General features: G+C 36.6%; 1 protein-coding gene across 8 annotated transcripts in view; it reads left to right on the top strand.

Moving 5' to 3' along the window:
- The window catches only part of BAZ2B (bromodomain adjacent to zinc finger domain 2B), a 331,981-nt gene extending 307,833 nt beyond the window's left edge, over window positions 1-24,148 (top strand). For 2 of the 8 annotated variants that reach the window (XM_010379122.2, XM_030916305.1), the window contains 7 exons: window positions 1,163-1,473; window positions 1,858-1,993; window positions 6,271-6,417; window positions 13,017-13,282; window positions 13,870-14,013; window positions 18,749-18,893; window positions 23,573-24,148. In XM_010379122.2, coding sequence (XP_010377424.2) covers window positions 1,163-1,473; window positions 1,858-1,993; window positions 6,271-6,417; window positions 13,017-13,282; window positions 13,870-14,013; window positions 18,749-18,893; window positions 23,573-23,665 — 1,242 coding nt within the window. In that variant the 3' untranslated portion in view covers window positions 23,666-24,148. Of the gene's footprint in view, window positions 1-1,162; window positions 1,474-1,857; window positions 1,994-6,270; window positions 6,418-13,016; window positions 13,283-13,869; window positions 14,014-18,748; window positions 20,196-23,572 lie in introns of those variants that run through there. The other 6 variants (XM_030916307.1, XM_010379128.2, XM_030916310.1 and 3 more) reach the window with 4 other exon arrangements.
- The last annotated feature ends 700 nt before the right edge of the window (window positions 24,149-24,848 follow it).

The following is a 24,848-nucleotide window of genomic DNA, read 5'->3' on the forward strand; positions in this document are numbered from 1 at the left end:
ATCTAGTAACTGATTGTTGAGAACAGAGTAATGCATGAATTTAGAAAAAGAATACTGAATTCTGGCAGAGATATGGAAGAAATCATGGAAGATTTCATGTAGAAGTTGAAATGGAACTGAAGAAAATGAGTATAGTTTGGACAGTTAGAGATCAGGGAATATCATACTAGCAAGTGGGAACACCATGAGCAGAGCATGAGGATTAGGAAGCTTATCCCATGTTTGTGGAATAGCAGGTTATAGAATTTGACTGCAACATAAGATGTGTGAATGGGAACATGAAAAGGGATAGATTGAGGTACTTGAATGCTATGGTGAACATTTCCTAAAGAATAGGAAATCTTTGAAGGATTTTGAGCTAGAGGATCAAAAATCCTTTGAAGGATTTTGATTACTCAGTCAGCGTACATGTATTGAGTGCCCATTATTTGCCTGCACTGTACTGGAGATAAATGAGTAAAAGCAGACATAGTCCCTGCTCTCATGGAATTTAGAAGTAGAAAAATATTCATCAAATAATGACACTAGTATAACATTGTATTTATGACAAGGCTAAGGAGCATGGTCCTGTGAGAACCTGTCAGAGTGGGACTTAGCTCCTGAAAGAGGTCAGGAAAGGATTCCTGTCAGGGGACCCTTTCATGTTAAAGTGAATCTTAACATGAGAGCTACAAAATGAGTGGTGTTAATGTGGTGAAGAGGAGCAGAGAAAAGCAATACAGATAAAGGTAATAGTATTTATGAAGCCCCTGCAGTCAAAGGAAAAATGGTGAGCACAGAAGGACCTGTACAGAAGAATAATGGAAGGAATGAAAACAGAAAGGCAGAGCAAAGCTCAGAGGCTACCCAAGCATTTCCATTTAAGTCATCAATGAAACCGATAAGCATTTTAGTCTAAAATCCTTCAAAATATTTTGCTGATTGTTCTTACACTGTTTATAATATCAAAAGTTTTTAAATTTTATTTTTCAAACTTTTCTTACAACTATTTCTTTTAATTTTTTCTTCTTATTTCTACCTAGTTTTAGGAAACACAAGGTAAAATCTTTTAGTAATGATCCTTGAGATCTGCCCGTATCCAATGCTGTATTTTAAGTAAAGGTAATTCACCCTCTGGCATTTTAAGAGGAAACCATAATAACACTATTCTCTTGATATATAGGGTTGGATGTGTCCAGAGCCTGCATCAGAAAGGGAGGACTTGGTATATTTTGAACATAAGTCATTTACTAAATTGTGCAAGGAGCATGATGGAGAATTTACTGGCGAAGAAGAAAGCAGTGCACATGCACTAGAACGGAAGAGTGACAACCCCCTAGATATAGCTGTAACCAGGCTGGCTGATTTGGAGCGGAACATTGAAAGAAGGTATCTGAAGAGCCCCTTAAGTACCACCATTCAGATCAAACTGGATAATGTGGGCACAGTTACTGTCCCTGCTCCTGCACCATCCATTAGTGGTGATGGTGACGGGTAGGTTATTGAGATTAACTTGAAAAATTATTGTGCTTCTTTGCTAATTGGAGCCTATTTTCTATTGCCTGTTATCTATGTATCTTCTTGTATGTCTGTGATCCATACGGATCATGCTATTTGCATGGTGCTTTGTAAAAACTTTTTTTTTGTTATGTGCGTTGATAATCCTGCAAAGTGATCTTACATTTACCTGGTTGTGACTAAGCTTTGAGGCACGTAGCCACAGTCTGTGCACTACATCAAATTTAGTTGCTTAAACCTTATACTTATTGGCTGTTACATGTTCTTGTCATTGCTTGGCTTTCAGTGTGATGATTGTTTCACATTCAGTAATCGTAAGTGTGGACATGACCTACTTAATTTTTCTATATTTCAATGCAGAATTGAAGAGGATATTGCTCCAGGGCTCAGGGTATGGAGAAGGGCATTATCAGAAGCTCGCAGTGCTGCACAGGTAGCTCTGTGCATTCAGCAATTACAGAAATCAATAGCATGGGAAAAATCAATTATGAAAGTTGTAAGTGTTTTTATTTAAGAAATATTATAACTAATTTACTTTGTCCTGTTTCTTCCAACCTCCAGATCTTTCTTAATTATACATTACCTATTGTCATAATAATGTATGCTATATTTGAGAGTTTTTCTAATTCTGAAAGATTTTTGATACTTTCCTCCTTACTGAAGGAATCTTTCAAATGTGTTATCTTTTATTTTTTAAAATCTTGCTTCTGCCTTCTTTGAATATCATTTATAACTCTAACTGAAGTTGTCTCCCACATTCCGTCAGCACAATAGTTGTTAATCTAAATCTTGAAGGCCGTTTCACTGTTGTAAACAGTTCCATTGCTAACATTACCTGCTATATTACTGCATTGCTGAAATGTCTTTTTCTATCAGTTTTCATTTTTTAATTCTAAGAAGCACTTAGATTAGTAAATACAAAATAAGCAGAGAACTCTTAGTTTATGTGCTTATATCATGTGTTTGGCATCGGATATGGTTGACATGAATAGTAGATCCTTTAATCTTTCCTCTACTAATTAAAATTGGTTTTTCACCTTTCTACAACCCCAATTAGTTTATCATTTAGTTTATCACAAAAATCTCTATTTTGTGTCAGGCACCAAAATGCTGTGTGTTCAAAATGCAAAGCTATAATTCATGTTTTCCAGAGAAATATTTATTTCAAATCACATACAAGTGTCCCTCTTGCCTCTTTTATATTATCATATATAGAATTATCTATTATATGTAGTCTTTTATGAATTACTTTAACATTTACTTTTTTTTTTTTTGAGACAGAGTCTTGCTCACCCAGGTTAGAGTGCAGTGGCACAGTCTTGGCTCACTGCAACCTCCGCCTCCTGGGTTCAGGTGATTCTCCTCCATCAGCCTCCTGAGTAGTTGGGATTACAGACACCTACCATCACACCTGGTTAATTTTTGTATTTTTTAGAAGAGATGGGATTTCACTGTGTTGGGAAAGCTGGTCTCAAACTCTTGACCTCAGGTGATCTGCCCACTTCAGCCTCCCGAAATGCTAGGATTACAGGCGTGAGCCACCGTGCCCAGCCACCATTTACTTTGAATTACGGACTAGCTTTAAAATTTAAACATTTGAGATTCTTTTCATGAATGGCTAAAGGTGAAATTCCTTTATTTAAAATGGTTGTTTCCCTGAAGAAAAGAAGTGATTCTTAAATAACTTAGCATTCTTTCTTTCGTTTTTACCTTTATGCTTAGACTACTCAAGGCCTTATTAATTCCGTACAAATAAATTATGTTTCTTCTATGGTTTTTCACTGCTTCCTAAAATATCTACGAATCTGCAGTTTCATAATATGCTCAAATACAGGCCTTTCTCAATTCAGATTGGAATTTACTATAATTTTTTTTTTTTTTTTTTTTTTTTTTTTTTTTTTTTTTTTTTTTGAGACAGAGTCTCTGTTGCCCAGGCTGGAGTGCAGTAGTACAATATCAGCTCACTGCAACCTCAATCTCCTGGGTTCAAGCGATTCTCCTACCTCAGCCTCCCAAGTAGCTGGGATTACAGGCATGCACCACCACGCCCAGCTAAATTTTGTATTTTCAGTAAAGACAGTGTTTCACCGTGTTGGCCAGGCTGGTCTTGAATTCCTGAACTCAAATGATCCGCCTGCCTTGGCCTCCCAAAGTGCTGGGATTACAGGCATGAGCCACCACACCTGGCCCAGAATTTACTATAAATTTTAAGGCACTGTTTGATTCATTTAGTATTGTTTTTACCAGATACAAATATTTTTTCCTTCTAAAAATTATTATTAAAACCAGCTTGAAAGTCACCTTAGACAAATATATTTGGTGAGATCTAGGCAATAATGATTTTTTTTTAAAAGAGAGAAACTGAGACTGAGTTCTTGCCAGGTATGGTGGTACATTCCAATAGTCCCAGCTACTCCAGAGGCCAAGGCAGGATCATTTGAGCCCAGGAGTTCGAGGCTGTAGTGTGCTATAATCACACTTGAGAATAGCCACTGCACTATAGCCTGGGCAACATAGTGAGACCTTGTCTGTAAATAAAATTGAAAAAAAAAATATTAAGTCCTAGATCAAAATGAAATTTGCATTTGTATTTTTCTCATCCACACCAAAGCAATCATCATGATGTGTTCAGTTTTATTATAAACTTATACACAGAAACCTAAAACTTGTATCAAAACCTGCTTTTATATTGATATATTTAAATTCTGCAATCTATAGCTTTATTTCCATTTTTGCAAACTCATTAACCTTTCCCCTGTTCTTCATCTACCCTTATTAATCATGTAATTCCAGCTCTCACAATCTTCATTTCCTTTTTAAAATGCTTAATAATACATTTTTTACTATGAAACTACCTTGAAAAGAAGGCAGTGTTTCATATTCAAAGATTAAGAAGCACTTTATAACCTTTAGAGACATTACAGTGCCTATAGTAATCCTCATAGTAAGTCCTAACAAAATATTAAAGTGCTCAATATCTTTAGAAATACCCTGTTGGACAAAGACCAAGCTTACCAAGAAAAAGAGAGAGTTGTCATAATTTGCCTCCAGATAATTCTCTGCCCACGGTATACTTTATATTGTTGTTAAACAGTAGGCAGCATCCACTATTTTTTACTGTAGTAGCAGAGGAATTAAAACCAAATAATAATATATTTACTGTAACATATTATGAGCTATTACTATAATTTTTCAAAATTGTTACGAGTTTGATATCTGTCACTCTTTCTTTAAAAGTATCAGGAAATAATTTTATTTTTAAATCCTAAGTGTGATATGTAAGACAGACCTTGTAGTATTTATAGTTACCTAGTAGAGAAAACAATGAGTCTCTACTTATGTTCATGAATCTCATTTTTAAATTGTGTTGTTACAGGGATATAAATATAACCTTGCATTGTTATTTCTCAGTGAATACTTTTACAGTAGAAGTTTTAACAATGTAACTCAAATATGGAGAAATAACACCATCTTAAGGTATTCAGTGATGGTGATGTTAGGAAAGGTCATAAAATGGATACTGATTGTTGGAATGTTAAACTCTGCTGCTTTTGCTCGTGGTAACCATGCCCATGTTAATATGAAATATATAATATATACATTTGATAAACATTTGTCAACTTGAATAGTGTGTCTGCTGTTTTGATAAGATTCTACAACTATCATTGGTATACATACTAAGTTATATAAGACCATTTTAGACTTTCCCAGACTGATATAATGTTGCATTGAAAATTAAAGTAAGTTTGAACAGTGAAGCTATTTTGTTTTTAAGAGCATATATATACCTAACTTAAAGTAGTTAAATGGTTTCTGGTTAAATGTTTTCATTTTTTAAAATATGGACTGCAGAACATTTTCTTTTGTGACTGGAATATGAACTAGTTGTCAAAAAACAATGTTAGTGCTTACCATCTTTTACAGCCGTCTTGAAAGTTTTTAACTTGTCTAACTTTTCTTCTTTCCTTTGTAAAACTTATTGTACAGAATATATGTATGTGGAAACAGTCTTCTTTTTGCAGATTTAAAATTTTTAATTATATTAGAAAATTTTCAATAGAAAATAACTAGTTTTATTTTTAATTCTAAAAAAAAAATAATGACCTCTTAATTTCTTACATGTATCTTTTTTTCCTTAGAAATTTGTAGGATCCATTTTCTGCACTTGTGACACATGTTTGATTTGGGTTGATTTTCAAAGTTTCCCGGTTTGAACACATTTTCCAATCTATCACAATATGTATAGATGAATTAGTCAAAAATCTAGGGTTATCTTTTAATTATACATAATTATGATACTAATACAAGTTTTCTAATTTTGATTTTAAAAAATACTCTAACTCTTATTTCTTTCTCAGGATATCATGAGGATGCTAAGATAAGCAAAAGATGAAGCACATTAAACAAAGAAAACACCATGTATTAAAGCTATTCATTGCTTTATGTGCTCTAATGTCATGTTAATTATTTCATATGTTAATGTGTACATGCTTCTGAAGTGTGTGCAGGCATTCTGCCTCTAAGCTTTGTTCTTTGCAGTGTACTTGAAATGTGCATTTACCCCACAGCATTTACCCCAACAGAACTGCTCACCCGTCATGTGGTCCATATCTGTGTAACGAAAGATACATAGATGTGTATGGCTACTATTTATTTGTTAGCAAGCGGAATGTTCATTACTAATATAAATTAGGAATTATGGTGCATTGAACATCCCAATAACTATTATTCATGGCAGATGGTTAATTTTAAATGATTTTTCATGTATTATAGTACTGCCAAATCTGTCGAAAGGGAGATAATGAAGAACTGCTTCTTCTTTGTGATGGCTGTGACAAAGGCTGTCATACCTACTGCCATAGACCCAAGATTACAACAATCCCAGATGGAGATTGGTTTTGTCCAGCTTGCATTGCTAAGGTAAGACAATCTAAAACTAAACTTTTTGTTTTATTTTATCTTTTTTTTTTTTTTTTTTTTTTTTTTAAATACAGGGTCTCAGTTGCCCAGGCCAGAGTGCAGTGGTATGATCATAGCCCACTACAGCCTAAAACTCCTGGGCTCAAGCAATCCTCTGGCCTCAATCTCATTAGTAGCTGAGACTACAGGTGTACACTGCACCCAGCTAATTTTTTTTTTCTTTTTCTTTTTTTTGTTTTGTTTTGTTTTGAGAGAGATACGGTCTTGCTGTGTTGCCTACAGTGGTCTCATACCTGATCTCAAGCAATCTTCCTACCTCAGCCTGCCAAGTCACTGGAATTACAAATGCAAACCACTGCACCCAGCTCCAAACAACTTTTCAATTACTAGATCAAAATACAGAGTTTTATGGTGTTTATATTTTGAAGGCAGACTCTAGGTATTCCCTACCTCAGTTACTTTCTCCCATATTTAAACTCTTAACCTAATTATTAACAGTAAGCTAATTATTAACAGTCTCTTAACCTAATTATTAACTATCTCTCCATAAACTCACTTCAAACATCCATCTGTCCACCTCCTTTCTTCCCTTCCAGTTCACTCCCTGTAGCACTTCAACTCCAACAATCCTTTGATCTCACCAGGACTTACAGTTTGTCTTAAGACTTTTCACTGTTGCTCTCCCATTTCATGTCCTGTCTTTCCTCCTAATCTGTCTTGGGTGTCATTATCCCATTATCATCCCAATCATTGCTTCCACCATTAGGTCCTTTGCCTGCGCCTGCCCTTAATAAAAACCGTTATTCTGGTTAATACAACTCTGTGATTTCTCTAACACCTATACCTTTGTATCTGAATATAGCTGTGCAATACTCAGCCTTTAAATTCAGGGCATTAAGGCCCGGGTATGTTGGCTCACGCCTGTAATCCAAGCACTTTGGGAGGCTGAGATGAGCAGATCATTTGAGGCCAGGAGATCAAGACCAGCCTGGCCAACATGGCAAAACCCCATATCTACTAAAAATACAAAATTTTAGCCAGGCAAAAATTAGTGGTGGCACATGCCTGTAGTCCCAACTACTTGGGAGGCTCAGGCAGGAGAATCGCTTGAACCTCGGAGGTGGAGGTTGCAGTGAACCCAGATCATGCCACTGCACTCCAGCCTGAGCAAGAGTGAGACTCCATCTCTAAATAAATAAATAAATAAGGTGTTAGAGGGCCTTTAATGATGTCGGTAATTTATCTCTAGCTCTGCCTCCTCCATCTTAATTCTCAGCTTATTGTCATTCAGCTGAGAAAATGGAAGCCATCGGAAGAAAATATCACATCTCGCCACCACATCTGCTGTCCTTCTGCATCCAGGCTCACATACCTTACCTTCTCTGCTGTTGCCATGAACTCCTAACTAAGCGATTTTTTCCCACTTGTGCCTCAGATTCCATCCCTTCTTACCCCCTTGGGAATGTTATTCCAGCAGTCCTCCCTTCTCCTGCATCACCAATTTCTCCTTCTCCACTGGGTTCCTCTCTTTAGCCTACTGATGTGCTGCTATCTCTCCCATCTTAAGAAAACTAAACAAAAACCCTCTTCTGTCCTCACTTCTCCCTTGATCCAGTTCCTCCATTTTTTCCTTCCATTTACAGAAAAACTCTCGGAAAATGTTTTGTTCTGATTCTATCTAATATCTCTCCTCTGGTTTACTCTTTAAGACAGAATCTTGATCTGTTGCCTTGGCTGGAATGCATTGACACTATAACGATTTATCACAGTCTTGAGTCCCCCAGGTTCAAGTGATCCTCTCACCTCAGCCTCCCAAGCAGCAGGGACTACAGGCCTGTGCCACTATGCCTGGCTTTTTTTTTTTTTTTTTTTTTTTTGTAGAGATGGGTTCTCACTATGTGCCCAGGCTGGTCTCAAACTCCTGGGCTCAGCTGATCCTCACACTGCAGCCTCTGAAGTCTGGGATTACAGGTGTGAGACAGCACACTCGGCCCTGATTCACTCTTGAGCTCACTATAGATTTTCACCTCCACAGCTTCTCCAAAAGTGCTCTTACTTTGGCCACAAACAGCATTCACATTTCCCACTCCAGTGATCAGTGCCTATATCATCTGACCTATTACATTTGATAGAGCTGAACACTTTCTCCTCCTTGAAACACTGATTTTCACTTGACTTCTAGCATACCATACTCACCTGGTTTTCTTTCCAGTCTTTGCTTCTTCTCAAATCTCCTTCACTGATTTTTCCCCACCTCCCTGATCTGTAAACATTGGAGTGCTTTCTTTGCCTCAAGGTTATCATCTGTAAAATGGGATAGTATCTGCTCTGTAAAATGAGATAGTATCTTATTTGTGAAGATTGAATAAGGTCATACATGTAAAAGTTTTTATAACTTTATAGTTATGTGAAATGTTTACTTTAATACTTTATTATATTTTAGACTATATTTCACAAGATAGCAAGTGGTCTTACATGGCATCATATTCACTAATAATCATTTTTTTATTATTTTGATTATTCTCATTATTTGATCATTTTTGTCATACATAGTTAAATATAACAACAGCAGTCTTCACTGATTGTACATAAAATTACCTTTTAACTTCATAACTGTTAAGTTATAGAAAGTTTCTCTAACACTCTATGAATTACTAACAGATAAGTGTTTTCGGTCTTGGGAGTATTACCTGGTAGGTCGTTGGATGTTTGTTTTCAATAAATTCTCTTAAATTAGTATCCTAGCTATCTGCCATTCAAGGAGTAGACTTGGAGACATAAGATCTGTAATCTCATTTGAGCCCTTCTATGTGCATACAACTTTCTAAACTTCTGCTTTTTTTGTTTTTTAAATGTAGTGAACTAGATGTTTCTTACAACAATAAAACTCTAAACATTGATTTTGATATATAAGGAAGAGTTAAGGTTTTTAAAGTATCTTTCCAGTTAATTCATAGTTATTTAAAAATATTTATACTATATATACACCTTGCTCTCAAGTGGGTTTTTCTGCATCCATTATCCTGATTAACTGTTTTTACTGTGCGTGTATGTATGTGTGTATGTATGTATATATGTGATCACAGGATCACAGAATTGAAAAGATGTGTATGTGTTTGTTTATGTGTGTGTGCATGTATATACAACATAGCTATACCTCAGTATCTGCAAGGGATTAGCTCCAGGATCCACCATGGATACCAGAGTCCACAGATGCTCAAGTTCTTTATATAAAATGGAATATTATTTGCATACAACCTATTCACATCCTCCCATATACTTTAAGTCATCTCTAAATTATTTATAATACCTAATAAAACATAAATGCTATGCAAATAGTTATTATACCATATTGGTTTTTTTTTTTTTTTTATTGTTTTGTTATGAGGGGGTTGGATTTTTTGTTTTATATTTTCTTTTTTCTTTTTCTATTAAGACAGAGTCTCACTCTGTTGCCCGGGCTGGAGTGCAGTGGCATGATCTTGACTCACTGCTGCAACCTCTGCCTCCCGGGTTCAAGCGATTCTCCTGCATCAGCCTCCTGAGTAGCTGAGATTACAGGCGTGCACCACAACGCCTGGTTAACTTTTGTATTTTTAGTAGAGACAAGGGTTTTGCCATGTTGGCCAAGCCGGTCTCGAACTCCTAACCGCAAGTTATCTGCCTGCCTTGGCCTCCCAAAGTGCTGGGATTACAGGCATGAGCCACTGCGCCCAGCCTTTGTTTTATATTTTCCATTTGTAGCTGGTCCAATCCATAGATGTAGAACCTGCAGATAAGGAGGTCCAATTGTATTAGTACACACTCTTAGATATACACACACATACACACACAAACTCACTATTAGACATTTGAAACTTCAGTGCCTACAAAAGCCAAATGAATGACATGAAAGAGTTCAGTGGACCCCTCGTGGGCACTGTGGCAAAGAGGGAAGTCATGGCCCTATTTAAATTTAACAGTCAAAGCTCAACTTCACCCAATTGCTGTCATGTAGGAATGTGGGCCCCATGTTCGAGAACCCACTCGTATTTCAAGGGAAGTCGAGACTATGGATTTTTATGTCCTCCCAAATATTAAATATTGGAAACAAATTCAGAATTTTTACAAGCATTATATGAACCAAATACATTCTGTGGCCTGTTTGGAGCCTGTGAGCCACCAGTTTGTGACTTATATCAATATATAAACAAGAAAGATATGTGCTGTTGTTCATGAAATCTGGTAAGTGTTGCTTAAGACCCACTAAGTTCCTCTTTGAATTTGTACTGTAGCCAAGAAAAGGTGATGGGGGTTGGGGGGATGCCCTGCCCAAGAGCAAAATAATAGGTAATGGAGTAACTTAATGAAAGTTTGCTTTTGAAGTATGTGTATTTGCGCTATTTAATGAGATCAGTTGACACACATCATTTTTTTTTTTTGTCTTTTTTTAAAAAATCACAAGTTTCAGGTTTCAGTTCCATACTTTTTTTTTTTTTTTTTTTTTTTTTTTTTGAGACAGTCTCTCATTCCATCACTCAGGCTGGAGTGCAGTGGTGTGATCTCAGCTCACTGCAACTTCCACCACTGGGTTCAAGTGATTCTTGTGCCTCAGCCTCCTGAGTAGCTGGGATTACAGGCGTACACCATGACACCTGACTACATTTTGTAGTTTTGGTAGAGATGGGGTTTCACCATGTTGGCCAAGCTGGTCTTAAAACTCCTGACCTCAAGTGATCCGCACCCATTGGCCTCCCAAAGTGCTGGGATTACGGGTGTGAGCTACCATGTCTGGCCCAATTTCATATTTTCTTATTGTGAGTATTAATTTGTTAGAAAATTATCCCAAATAATATTTTAGTTCAAGTAGAAGCTAGATGTTTTGGCCCACTATTCATAAGATTTTTTCTGTTTTAAGTAACACAGCTATTTAATCTAACTTGTCATTAAATGAACTTTTTCTTCATTATATTAAGTACTCTCTTTTTTAATGATTTCAGAGTGCTAAAAGCTCAGTGTAATATAAAAACCCAAAATAATCAGATTTTTATGAATATAAATAAGTGGAGAAGAGACTGAATAAAACATATTAATTATTTCAGTTAGTGACGGGGATTGTGATTCTTTGATATGATATGGTGAAAGCGTTGAATTTATGGTTTGCCTTATTTAGTCAATTAAAATATCTCCTTAACTATACTTTAACCTGCCAATAAAGAAGCAAATAATTTTAACTGCTTAAGAGCATTTTTAAATAATGTACTGGCAGGGATCATGAAATCCTCAAAGAAACTGCTATGAAATACTCCAAAGAAATGGTTTTCAGCCACTTTTAAGAATACTGCCAACCGTATTCGCCAGGCATGGGGCACACACTCGTAGCCCCAGATTCTCGGGTGGCTGACGTGGGAGGATGTCTTGAGCCCCGGAGGTTGAGGCTGCAGTAAGCCGTGATTGTACCACTGCACTCCCAGCCTGGGCAACAGAGTGAGACTGCCTCAAAAAAAAAAAAAGAATACAGCCAACTTTAAATTATTGCTACACTGATTATGTGACTTTGCAGTCTAGGATTTCTTAACAATCTGGTTAAGGTAATAGTTTTCTAAAAGTGTTTGGTGTTAACCACATATTTGGAAAATAAAAATAAAAGTCATACATTGCCAGAACTTTACCTATCTTTCTTTTATGATCTATTATGTTTATTATAACATTTAAATCTCAAAAGGCAGTTTTTTTTTTCTCTACGAATACAGGGTGGGGCACCCTTCTTGTTGCAGCAGTGTGCTGCCTGCAACTTGTAGTTACATTGCGTAAGACCACGTTGAGATTTCTTTTTTGCATGTAATTCTAGAGCTAGCATGACTAGCAAGTGTGTGGCTTGTCATCCTTATTTTTAAAATGAGAAAACAGGGCCTCACAAATATTTTTGCTTAAAGTTAGTAGCAGAGCCGTAGCTGGAATTCATATCGTTTGATTCCAAGTCTAATGTCCTTTATGTCTTTCTTTCTATGTTGTTTTTCTCAAAAACAGATATCTTTTTATCCCATCTTTCACCACTGCTTTGTTCACACCTGGGAACCACAAGTTTGTGGAACTCTCTTCTTATTGCAAATACTTTTTATTTTTTATCCAGAAAAAAAAATCAATTTCTAGTAGATTTGATCACTTGGACTTCTCTATTTGACACTTCCTTAGCTCTTTTTCATTTTTGGCCTGGCTTTTTATTACCTCTTCAACTTTCTTATTAACAATCTCTGTATTTTCATTTATATTCATCTTTGTTCCTAATTCTTTTGTATCTTTAAACTCATTCAAGTAGTGACCTAGCCTGAAAGAATACTGCAGATACCCTCTGTAGATGAATTACCATGAGATCAACATCTTCAAGTTTTAAGAATTCTTAAGATGAATAGACCTTTCATGTTTTATTAGATTTTATCCTTATATTATGAGAGGAAGAAATACACAGAACTTCCTTAAGAATAATAGAGTTATCAACATTCTAAATCCAAGTTATTCTTTTTACTTGTTTGTCCTGTCAGACTTTTCATAATTTAAAATAATAGAAGGTCTGTAGACAGTCACTTTCTTACACCTCATTTACCTTTTTTAAATTAAAGGCAAGTGGTCAAACTCTAAAAATCAAAAAACTTCATGTCAAAGGAAAAAAGACTAATGAGTCAAAGAAAGGCAAGAAGGTAACTTTAACAGGAGACACTGAAGATGAAGACTCTGCATCTACAAGTAGTTCACTAAAAAGAGGAAACAAAGACCTCAAGAAAAGAAAAATGGAAGAAAACACTTCTATTAACTTGTCAAAACAAGAAAGTTTTACTTCAGTTAAGAAACCGAAAAGAGATGACTCCAAGGACCTAGCTCTTTGCAGGTATTATTTCCGTTTTCATGCACTGTATATTTATAATGTCCCATTTTATTTGTTTAGAAACCTTTTACCATATCAAAGCTTCCTTTCTGACAATTTGTGGAAATAAAAAATGTAAAGCATAAATGTTAAGAAAATGTGTAAGTATAGTAAATGTATTCCTTTATCTTCTTTTAGTGTTAATTTGCATTGAGTTTTATTTGAAAGATTATAATTGGGCCTGGCACATTGGCTCACGCCTGAAATCCCAGTACTTTGAGATGTCAAGACAGGCAGGTCACCTGAGGTCAGGAGTTCAAGATCATCCTGGCCAACATGGCAAAACCCTGTCTCTACTAAAAATACAAAAATTAACTGGGTGTAGTGGCGTGCACCCGTATTCCCAGCTCCTCGAGAGGCTGAGGCAGGAGAATCACTTGAACCCAAGAGGCAGAGGTTGTAGTGAGCCAAGATGGTGCCACTATACTCCAGCCTGGGCGATAGAGCAAGACCCTGTCTCATATATATATAAAATAACTGAAAGCTTTTTTAATTAAAAAATAAGACAATTGTAAAGTAGGGATACTGATTTCAATCATTATTTTCTTTAGTATGATTCTGACTGAAATGGAAACTCATGAGGATGCATGGCCTTTTCTACTTCCTGTAAACTTGAAACTTGTTCCTGGTTATAAGAAAGTTATTAAGAAGCCTATGGATTTTTCCACAATTAGAGAGAAACTAAGTAGTGGACAGTAAGTAAATCATTTCAGTTCACTAAATATTTATTGAATACCTGATATATGCTAGGCATGTTTGTCATGAGCCAAAGATATTTTAATCAACAGCAAGATCTAGGCCCTGCCTTTGAGGCAGGTGTGTGTGTGTTTGTGTGTGTGTGTGTGTGTGAATGTGCGTGCGCGTGTGCTCACACACGCGTATTTGGTTAGAGTAGAATGCTGTAGAAGAGAAACCAACTAAAATTATTTAAGAAATTAAAAACCAGTGTAATAGACCTGCTTTTGACATTGAAAGAGCACCACCAACCCAAGCTGAAGGTAAGGAAAAGCATTAGGAGAGCCTCCCAAAGTAAGTAACATATAAGCCGGAATTTGTATTCTGCATCCATGGAGTATCGACCACACGTCACATGGATTTAACAAAAATTGACTCAAATATTGTTAGATTATCACAATGTAAAAATAGAAGATCTCTGGAAGCTTTACATATTAAAAGCTTTAATGTGAGTTATTGGAGAATACCAAAATTCCATTTATGAAATGTGGGAGAGAAAACTATTAGTTGCTCTTCTCTACCATATTCTCTCTGCAATCCTATTCCAGGAATAAAGTTACTTATTTTGGGAGGCTTTCCTGATACTCATACAATATATATTTTAATTACATTGTTATTATCTAGTATATTATTTAGTTCTTCCTATACAATTTTTGGTGAAAATAACTGTACTCTATGATTTATATTCAATTTAGAAGAGTTAAATAGAACTTATAATGATCTGTGTCCCTCACATATATCAAGTGATTTACTAGTTGACCAAATGACTAATTTATTTCTTTGGAGGATGAAATAACAGTCATCCAAAGGTTTATGTCTGTTTTGTTTTATTATTTTTTAATTACAGAAGGGACCTGCCTAAATTCAGGAAGCATTTAAAACCATTGAAATGATTGATTGGTACTGATTGGTTCCAATATGTAAACACTGTTATCTAGATATGGACTAGTTCTTTTGTTTGTTCTTTTTTTTTTTTTTTTTTTTTTTTTTAAGACAGAGTTTCACTCTTGTTGCCCAAGCTGGAGTGCAATGGTGCATCTCGGCTCACTGCATCCTCCGCCCCACTGGGGTTCAAGCAATTCTTCTGCCTCAGCCTGCCAAGTAGCTGGGATTAGAGGGGCGTGCCACCACGCCTGGCTAATGTTTTGTATTTTTAGTATAAATGGGGTTTCACTATGTTAGCCAAGCTGGTCTCAAACTCCTGACCTCAGGTGATCCGCCCACCTCCACCTCCCAAAGTGCTGGGATTACAGGCGTGAGCTACCAGGCCCGGCCTCGTTTGTTTGTTCTATCAAAATAGTCAGTTGTCTAGGTGGATGGCACAATGAAATTTGTAACTAACATGGCCTAGAAAAAGAATTACACATGAAGACTTTACTAGTATTTAAGTTAACTCTTGATTTTAACTTCCATCATCTTCCAATGCCTGGATAAAAGATTAATGTAAACCTCAAAATTCTTAAAACAAATAGGCTTAGAAATATATATAATTAAAAAAATGCTACAAAAATCATATGGGCCAGGCGAGGTGGTTCATGCCTGTAATCCCAGCACTTTGGGAGGTGGAGGCAGATGGATCACTTAAAGTCAGGAGTTTGAGACCACCCTGGCCAATATGGTAAACTCTCGTCTCTACTAAAAGTACAAAAATTAGCTGGGCGTGGTGGTGTATGCTTGTAGTCCCAGCTACTCAGGGATGAGGCACGAGAATCACTTGAAACCGGAGGTGGAGGTTGCAGTGAGCTGAGACCACGCCACTGCACTCCAGCCTGGGCAACAGAGTGAGACTGTCGAAGAAAAAAAAAAAAAAAAAAAAAAAAAAAGCTACCAAATCATAGCTCCTTTGGGGAAGAAGAAGAGAGAAGGAAATAGTCTGTGTAATCCTGTTTGTGATGCCAACTGGCCAACTGTGTGGGAAGCAAAACTCAGTGGATTCAAGCTCCTTGAACTTTCCACTTTGAGTTGTTTGACCAAGCCGAAATTAATGAGTTGGAACCAAAACTCACAAACCATATTTCAAATTTTTAAACTAGAAATTTTTAGAATAGAGGGAGGGGCCTACTTAAATAAATTTTCCTGATTTCCGTTAGCTGCCCCATCCCATAAAGGAAGGACACACATATGAGTTGTATACTTTTTTCACCTAGAATCTCACCTAGAATTCTCTCCTGGATTCCATTCTCCCTAATGTTAATCATTAACCTTTTCTTTGGGTAAGGAACAAAGAGAGAAGTAGTTCTCAAATTAACTTTAAAATATTTTATAAAAATTATTCCCACACATATTGTATGATTCCATTTATATGAAGTGTCTAAAATAGATAAATCCATAGACAGATAGAAGATTGGTGGTTGCCAGGTGCTGGGAAGATGGAGGCATAGGGAGTAAGTGTTTAATGAGTATGGCGTTTCCTTTCAGGGTGATGACAGTGTTTTAGAGGTGATGATAATACAGTCTTGTGACTTAAATGCCACTGAATCGTCCACCTTCATATGGTTTATTTTATGTGAATTTCTTAACCTCAATAATAATAAGCAAATAATTCCTAGGAAAATGGATGAGGTTACCTAAGGGCTGACTTAACTCTGTGAGCACATTACACATAGAGAAATATTCCTTTCATTATCACACAGAAGAAGGGAGTGAAAGGTCATACAAGATATGTCACCAAAGAAATAGAATTCCACTTCGACAAGTTCTCACAGCGTCAGTGCCTCATAGGGTATTTCTCTTTTTTTAATTTTTATTTTATTTTATTTTATTATTTTTTTTTGGTTGAGACAGAGTCTCGCTCTATCGCCCAGGCTGGAGTGCAGTGGCCGGATCTCAGCTCACTGCAAGCTCCGCCTCCCGGGTTTACACCATTCTCTTGCTTCAGCCTCCCAAGTAGCTGGGACTACAGGCACCCGCCACCTCGCCCGGCTAGTTTTTTTTTTTTTTTGTATTTTTTTAGTAGAGACAGGGGTTTCACTGTGTTAGCCAGGATGGTCTCGATCTCCTAACCTCATGATCCGCCCATCTCGGCCTCCCAAAGTGCTGGGATTACAGGCTTGAGCCACCGCGCCCAGCCTAATTTTTATTTAAGTTTTTGTGGCTACACAGTAGGTGTATATTTATAGACTACACGAGATACAGGCATGCAATGCATAATAATCACATCATGGAAAATTGGGTATTCATCACCTCAAGTATTTATCCTTTGTGTTACAAATAATCCAATTCTACTCTTTTACTTATTTTAAAGTGTACAATTAAACTATTATTGACTATAGTCTCCTTGTTGTGCTATCACCTACTAGGTCTTATTCATTCCTTCTATTTTTTTGTGCCCAGTAACTATCCCCACCTCCCCACTGCACTTCCAGCCTCTGGTAACCATCCTTCTACTCTGTTTCCATGAGCTCAATTGTTTTGATTTTTAGATCCCACAAATAAGTGAGAACATGTGATGTTTGTCTTTCTGTGCCTGGCTTATTTCACTTAATAATAATGACCTCCAGTTTGATCCACGTTGTTTCAAATGACAAAATCTCATTCTTTTTTTTATGACTGAATGGTACTCCATTGTGTTTAAGTATCACATTTTCTTTATCCATTCATCTGTTGATGGACACTTAGATTGCTTCCAAATCTTGACTGTTGTGAACAGTGCTGCACCAAACATAGGAGTGCAAATATCTCTTTCGTATAGTGATCTCCTTTCTTTTGGGTATATATCCAGCAGTGGGATTGCTGGATATCATGGTAGCTCTGTTTTTGGTTTTTTGAAGAACCTACAAACTATTCTTCATAGTGGTTGTACTGATTTACACTCATGGGATATTTTTAATGGTTACATTATTTTAGTATCCAGCTTGTCATAGGTTAGAGTTAACTTAAAATTTGCATTTCTAAAAGCTGTCTTTTAAAATGTGTTGAATTGGCTTCAGTTGGCTTGAAATGACCATTCCCTTCTTACTAATAAGCTTACGTAGATTCATCCACCTTTCTTTTCTCTTTTCTGTTTTTCTACAGAGAAAGAGAATTGAGCTTATCCCACCAGAAAAGCACAGAAGCCATAGTACTTCTTGTTGAAAGACAGACCCTTATAATGTTACCTCTAGTAGAGACATAGCATATGCTTGTTTTGCTTGTTTGAGTTCGTCATACTCTAATGCTTGGGCAGAAGAGCATATATGAAGAGAAGAGAAATGGGAAATGGGGAAGACAACACAGAGCACCATATCTTGGGGTGTATATAAAAGCTACAGGAAAAGTGTGATTTTTATCATTGCATGGGGAGCATTGACATGATTTCCACTGCAGCTGAGCATTTTCAAATACAGATAATAGGATCCTGCAAGTGATACATTTGGTCAGAGAACTTAATAAACTAGTCAAGTGGGATAGGTCCTGTGACAAAATTGTGTGATACAGGTCAAACAGGAGACAGGTTATGGGGAAAATGCCTGTTGAAATATGTTTTGATCTTCGGAGAAATCTATTTTTCCATTTAACCTGTCTTTAAATCCAGTATGTTTCAGAACACACAAAAATTTTTCAATGTTCCATTTATAAGAGGGTATCATATATATCAGTTTAAATGCAGTTATCCTAATCATTTTTCTTTCATTGTTACCCTTTATTAACTCTTGTTTTGTTTACAAAACAAATCCACTCTATGAAAGCAATCGCTAATTATGTGTTTTCTTTCAGGTATCCAAACCTTGAAACCTTTGCTCTAGATGTCAGGCTTGTTTTTGACAACTGTGAAACATTTAATGAAGATGATTCTGATATAGGCAGAGCTGGCCACAATATGAGGAAGTATTTTGAAAAAAAGTGGACAGATACTTTCAAAGTGAGCTGAAGTTATAATAATCTCTTTATTTTTTTCCTTTTAAACAAGGACAAATGAGACCAGCAATGTGAACTGTATTTACATAAACGTGCAAGGCACATACATAATGACTTTCTTTTTCCTTAAGATAAGTATTAAAAAAAAGTATCAGAAGAATACCATTTTTAAAGGCTTCACTCCTACAACAACCAAGGCCCTCGGTTATTGGTTTGTGTGATTTATCAGCTAATTTAGGTAGAACAGGGAAGCACACCCAAAGAATTTTCAAAGGAAGGGGTGTTATAGTGCAATAGCAATTAAAATATATCAAATCGCACTGAATACTCAACACCAGAGCTCTAACGTGGGAAATGGTTCTCCTTTCCCTCTCAATAAATATCTATTTTTCATTTTTTTACTTTGTAGTTTATTTTTTAGTGAATGTATTTAATTTTATGAATTATTTATGATTAAACCACATCCAGAATCTTCGTTTTCTGTGAAAAGGAAGAACTAGAAAATTGCTTTAAATCTTGAAAATACAACAAGGAATGTTTTAAAATATAAAACAAAGCCAAGTTAAACTGTTTACACTGATGTGCTATAAAAGCACCAAAAAGAAACTTTACTGTAGAGTTACAAGTACATTTATATATATATGTTGCTGCATCACTTGTGTAGTTAAATTGTATTTCAAAACAGTGAAAACATTGACATGTATATACTGTTCATTCTTGTTTATATTAAGTCTTGTTTTAAATATGTATTATGTGTATATATTGTTTGCAGACATTATTGTTCATGCCTTAGAGGATTGTAGCATTTTATTTTCGTCTGAAGGTAATGATAGCTATACAGTCTGTACAGTAATTATCCTCTACCAACACTGTGGCGTCTCCTTAATCTTGGTAGTGCCTGCCTTTGAAACAGGGTGTAGGGGATATTAGTTTTCCATTTTTCTATTTTGTTATATAATTTTAAGCCACCAGGGCCTAAATTAAAGTATAATCATTTGTATCCATGTGGAATAAAATTGTGACAATTTCCTACGCACACAGTATTTTTTCATAGAAACATTTCCCTCCCATTTGCCTTGCCTCAGAAATAAATTTAAAAGACATTTGTAACCACTGTGTTTTATCTACTGTGTGTTGTGGTGGCCTGTTGGAGGCAAATAGATCAGAATTTTTTTTGTACCTATGTAAGAGTACTTGAAGTTTTATTTAAAATAAAATGTTGTGGAAAAGGTAGCATTCTTTTTTTTAGGAGTGTTATTTTTCACTCTGTATGGCACGGATACAATAAAAGGCTTTTACAAACTAATTTTTTAGTTTTTCTTAATATACCTGAAAATATATTCTTTTTTAAAAAGCCAGTTGATTTAAATTTGATTTTTACAGAGACCTAAAGGAGGAACAGTGTGTAGAGTGTGGTTCAAAGAGCACTGGGCTGGGTGGAAGAGGGTGAGTTTAAGTCAAGTAGCCAAATTTCTGTAGCCTGTAAGCCTCACTGGTCTGTAAACTTCTCTGGACCTGGTCTTCTTTCTTATTTCACATTTTCAAGATGAAAATATTAGAATACATTAGATCTTGTTCTGGTCTGAAAAATGCCTCTATGGGTAGCCAAACAACTCAATTGTCAAGAAGAAAAACAGATATATAAATTAGTCTAATAAGACATGTATATCTCCAAGAATTCAAGAATTATAGTTTGCTGCCCTGCTGGGTGCCGCCAGACTCCAGAGAATCACTGACATACAAGACAGGCCCTGCCTTCATGGAGCTAATAGCTCCTTGAAGTGGGCCTTAGATAATGTGCACTGCTTTTCATCATGAAGAGAGAATAGAAATGTTTTGAAAAAAGTTTTAACTTCACAAACTTCAAAGCCACAGAGTATTTTCAGTATCTCTAGATTGTTGTGAAGACTTACGTGAAAATCAGCTGTTATTATGTAAATATGTCAGTTTCTGTTAACCAGACATTGCAGTGATGTCTTAAAGAGGCTGATGTTTAAGCAAAAATGCCTTGTAGAGCAGGGAAGAAGGCAGCACCGTGAATAAAAGTGTAAAAGTGTCTGGTTTTTGTGTTTCTACAACTGCCTGATGCTCCATGAGGATTCTTCATGATGATTTTTTTTTTTTTACCTTAGAGATTATATGTGCTTATGTTAATTTATATTAGATGGTATATAAGGGGCTTGATAATAACATGTCTTGTGCCTGAGGGTCTCATAAATAAGAAAGTACTTAAACACACACACAAAATTTGTTGAGAGTGATAATTTTAAAAATAGGAAAAAAAGGAAGGCTTGGTAAACGCTGGCTACTTTGAACTGGTGTCTTCATTGTTGTTACTCAGCAGAGGTAGCTGTTAAACACTGAGTGGGCATGATCCCACGAGGGCTGCGGTTGCAGTAGGTGACAGTGGTTACTATACATATGTGGATCACTTGTTATGTAAGTGACTCATGCACTCCCAGTGCCCTAGGTTGGGCTTATTCTCAATAAAAGCAATATCATTGTTCTCCTCAAATTAAAAAAAAAAAAATTATCCTAACTCTCTGCTGTCACATAATTGCCAGTATATATAACATATTTTCATTAAGATAAATTAGGCTTTCACCTGACTCTTCTTCATTTTAGTCCTAACATGCACTGTAAATTATTTAAAAACCGGTCTACTTTCAAGTTTAGATTTAGATTATCACTCAAGTGGTGACCCACCAAGGATAACCAAACAATCCACTACTGCTGAACACAGAAGATAATCATCAGTTTGAAACAGTATGTAGACAGCAAATTAATATTTGAGTTGTTAACCACAGTAAAAATTAAACAGGTGAAAATGTGTAGGTACACCTAAAACTCAAAAGAAGTAAATTAGCCATAAATGCAAGGTGTTCTTTTTCTTGTTCCAACTCCAAAATAAAATTTGTCACAAGCACCAGTTTTAATCTGAATTATCAAGGATCTAATCTGTCTGTAGTACCTTAATGTAACCCTCCATGCTCCTTCTCTTTTCCAACCCCTCAAGCCCCATAGTCTATAGGGAAATTCAAAATTCTGTTCCTTTAGCTTCCTCCCGTTAAACACTCCTCAACAAGGAAATCTGCTGTCAAGACATTTATTCATAATTGTACATTTATGAGCTACCTCTTTCAAGGTTATTTGCATTTCAAATACTCCATTTGAGAAATGAAAGAGGTTTGTGTCTTGCTAAAAGAATTTTATTTCAACAAGGAGAATAAAAGAGGTATTTTATTTTTGAGATGCAGTCTTGCTCGATTGCCCAGGCTGGAGTGCAATGGTGTGATCATAGCTCACTGCAGCTTCTACCTCCCAGGTTTAAGTGATTCTTATGCCTCAGCTTCTTGAGTAGCTGGGACTACAGGCATGTGCCACCACACCTGACTAATTTCTGTATTTTCAGTAGTGATGGGAGTTTCACCATATTGACCAGGCTGTTCTCAAACTCCTGACCTCAGATGATCTGCCTGCCTCAGCCCTCCCAAAGTGCTGGGATTACAGACATAAGCCACTAAAATTTTCTTTTCTTTTCTTTTTTTTTTTTTTTTTTTGAGATGGAGTCTCACTCTGTCACCCAGGCTGGAGGGCAGTGGCACAATCTCTGCTCACTGCAAGCTCTGCCTCCTACGTTCATGCCATTCTCCTGCCTCAGCCTCCCGAGTAGCTCGGACTACAGGTGTCCGCCACCATGCCTGGCTAATTTTTGTATTTTTAATAGAGACGGGTTTTCACCGTGTTAGCCAGGGTAGTCTTGATCTGCTGACCTCATGATCCGCCTGCCTCGGCCTCCCAGAGTGCTGGGATTACAGGCGTGAGCCACTGCACCCGGCCGAGCCACTAAAATTTTCTTTCCACAAGGATGTGACTTGAAAAAATAGGGAAATGAATAGAATCTTATCTTCTAGGAATCTTGCTTCAACAAGATCTCTTAGACTTGCTTTGGCCACATTACAACTCTACCAAAAAGAGGAATTTTTTAAACCTCAACCAATTGAGGTAATTAGTTCCTTTCTTCAATTCATGGCACACTCTTTATGTTATTCTTGCAAAGCCCCTCTTTGTTACTTTTTTTGTTTTATTCTTCAGTTCATCTCCACTTTCCCCCATATACAACCACTTAAAATACACCTCTCCAGATAACCCTTTATTTATTGAGCAGTATGTTTCTTTATATGATATGAAAAATACGTATGTACACAGTGGTTTTTAGACATATCAGTTGCATTATGCTATAAATCTTACTGTTTTTAAATTCTGTTTCTGTTTCTTTTTAGTTGAAAAAATACGTAACTCTAGTTCATTGGTTTTGATTGCTATAAGGTATTCCATCAGAGGCATACACCACATTTTACTTACAAGTTTCTCTAGAAATGAAAAACCTAGGTTGCCTGCAACTCATTGTCACTGCAAATAATACTGCAGTGATTTTTTTAATACATAGACTTGTATATGGAATCCAGTTGCCAAGATATCCCCAAGTGATCCTTGCCTTCTAGTATTCGTGCCCATGTATACTCCCTTTCCACATTGTATCAGGGTTAATCTTTGTGACCAACATAATATGGCATGATAGCTTGTGAATTCCCAGACTAAGCCATAAAATAACACTGTTGCTTCTGCCTTGTTCTCTTGGATTACTTGTTCTCTTGGATTACTTGTTCTGGGCAAAACCAGTCACTATGTTATGAGGATGCTCTAGCAGCCCAGCCCTATGGAGCAGCCAATAGCTACCACCAACTTACCAGCCCTGTGACTGAGGCATCTTAGAAGTGGATCCTTCAGCCGAAGTTATACATTCAGATGACCGGAGCCCCAGGCAACATCTCGATTGAAACTTCATAAGCAACCCTGAGCCAGAACTACCCAGCTAAGCCACTCCTGACTTCTTGACCCACAGAAACTAGGAGATAATAAATGTTTATTGTTGGTTTAAATACTCCATTTTGAGTAATTTGTTATCTGGCAATAGATAACTAATATCCTAAGGTAAGAGTTTCTCTAGGATCTACACGGGGGAGTATGCCCCAGTTGTTAGGTCTGTACTTGCTGAACTTGCCATCATATTGCCATGCTACTCTCCAGACGACTGCACCAGTTTAGCCTCCTACCATCAACGGAAAAGGGTTCTTTCTCCCTACCGCCCAACCAGTGCTCAATATTTGGACTCTTTGTTCCTAACAACTTCTTATAGATTTTGAATTTTGAAAAGCATCAAACATTTCTTACTATTATTATTATACTGTAAGTTCTGAGATACAAGTGCAAAATGTACAGGTTTGTTACACAGGTATTCACGTGTCATGGTGGTTTGCTGCACCCATCAAACCGTCATCTACGTTAGGTATTCCTCCTAATGCTATCCCTCCCCTAGTCCCCCACCCCGACAGGCACCAGTGTGTTATGTTCCCCTCCCTATGTCCGTGTGTTCTCATTGTTCAACTTCCACTTACGAGTGAGAACATGCAGTGTTTGGTTTTCTGTTCCTGTGTTAGTTTTCTGAGAATGATGATTTCCAGCTTCATTGATGTCCCTGCAAAGGACGTGAACTCATACTTTTTTATGACTGCAATGGTATTCCATGGTGTTTATGTGCCACATTTTCTTTATCCAGTCTATCATTGATGGGCATATGAGTTGATTCCAAGTCTTTGCTATTGTGAACAGTGCTGCAATAAACATACATGTCCAAGTGTCTTTATAGTAGAATGATTTATAATCCTTTGGGTATATACCCAGTAATGGGATTGCTGGTTCAAATGGTATTCCTGGTTCTAGATCCTTGAGGAATCGCCACACTGTCTTCTACAGTGATTGAACTAATTTACACTCCCACCAACAGTGTAAAAGCATTCCTATTTCTCCACATCCTCTCCAGCATCTGTTGTTTGCTGCCTTTTTAATGATCGCCATTCTAACTGGCATGAAATGATATTTCACTGTGGTTTTGATT

This window comes from Rhinopithecus roxellana, chromosome 14, assembly GCF_007565055.1.
Source record: "Rhinopithecus roxellana isolate Shanxi Qingling chromosome 14, ASM756505v1, whole genome shotgun sequence".
Taxonomy (NCBI): domain Eukaryota; kingdom Metazoa; phylum Chordata; class Mammalia; order Primates; family Cercopithecidae; genus Rhinopithecus; species Rhinopithecus roxellana.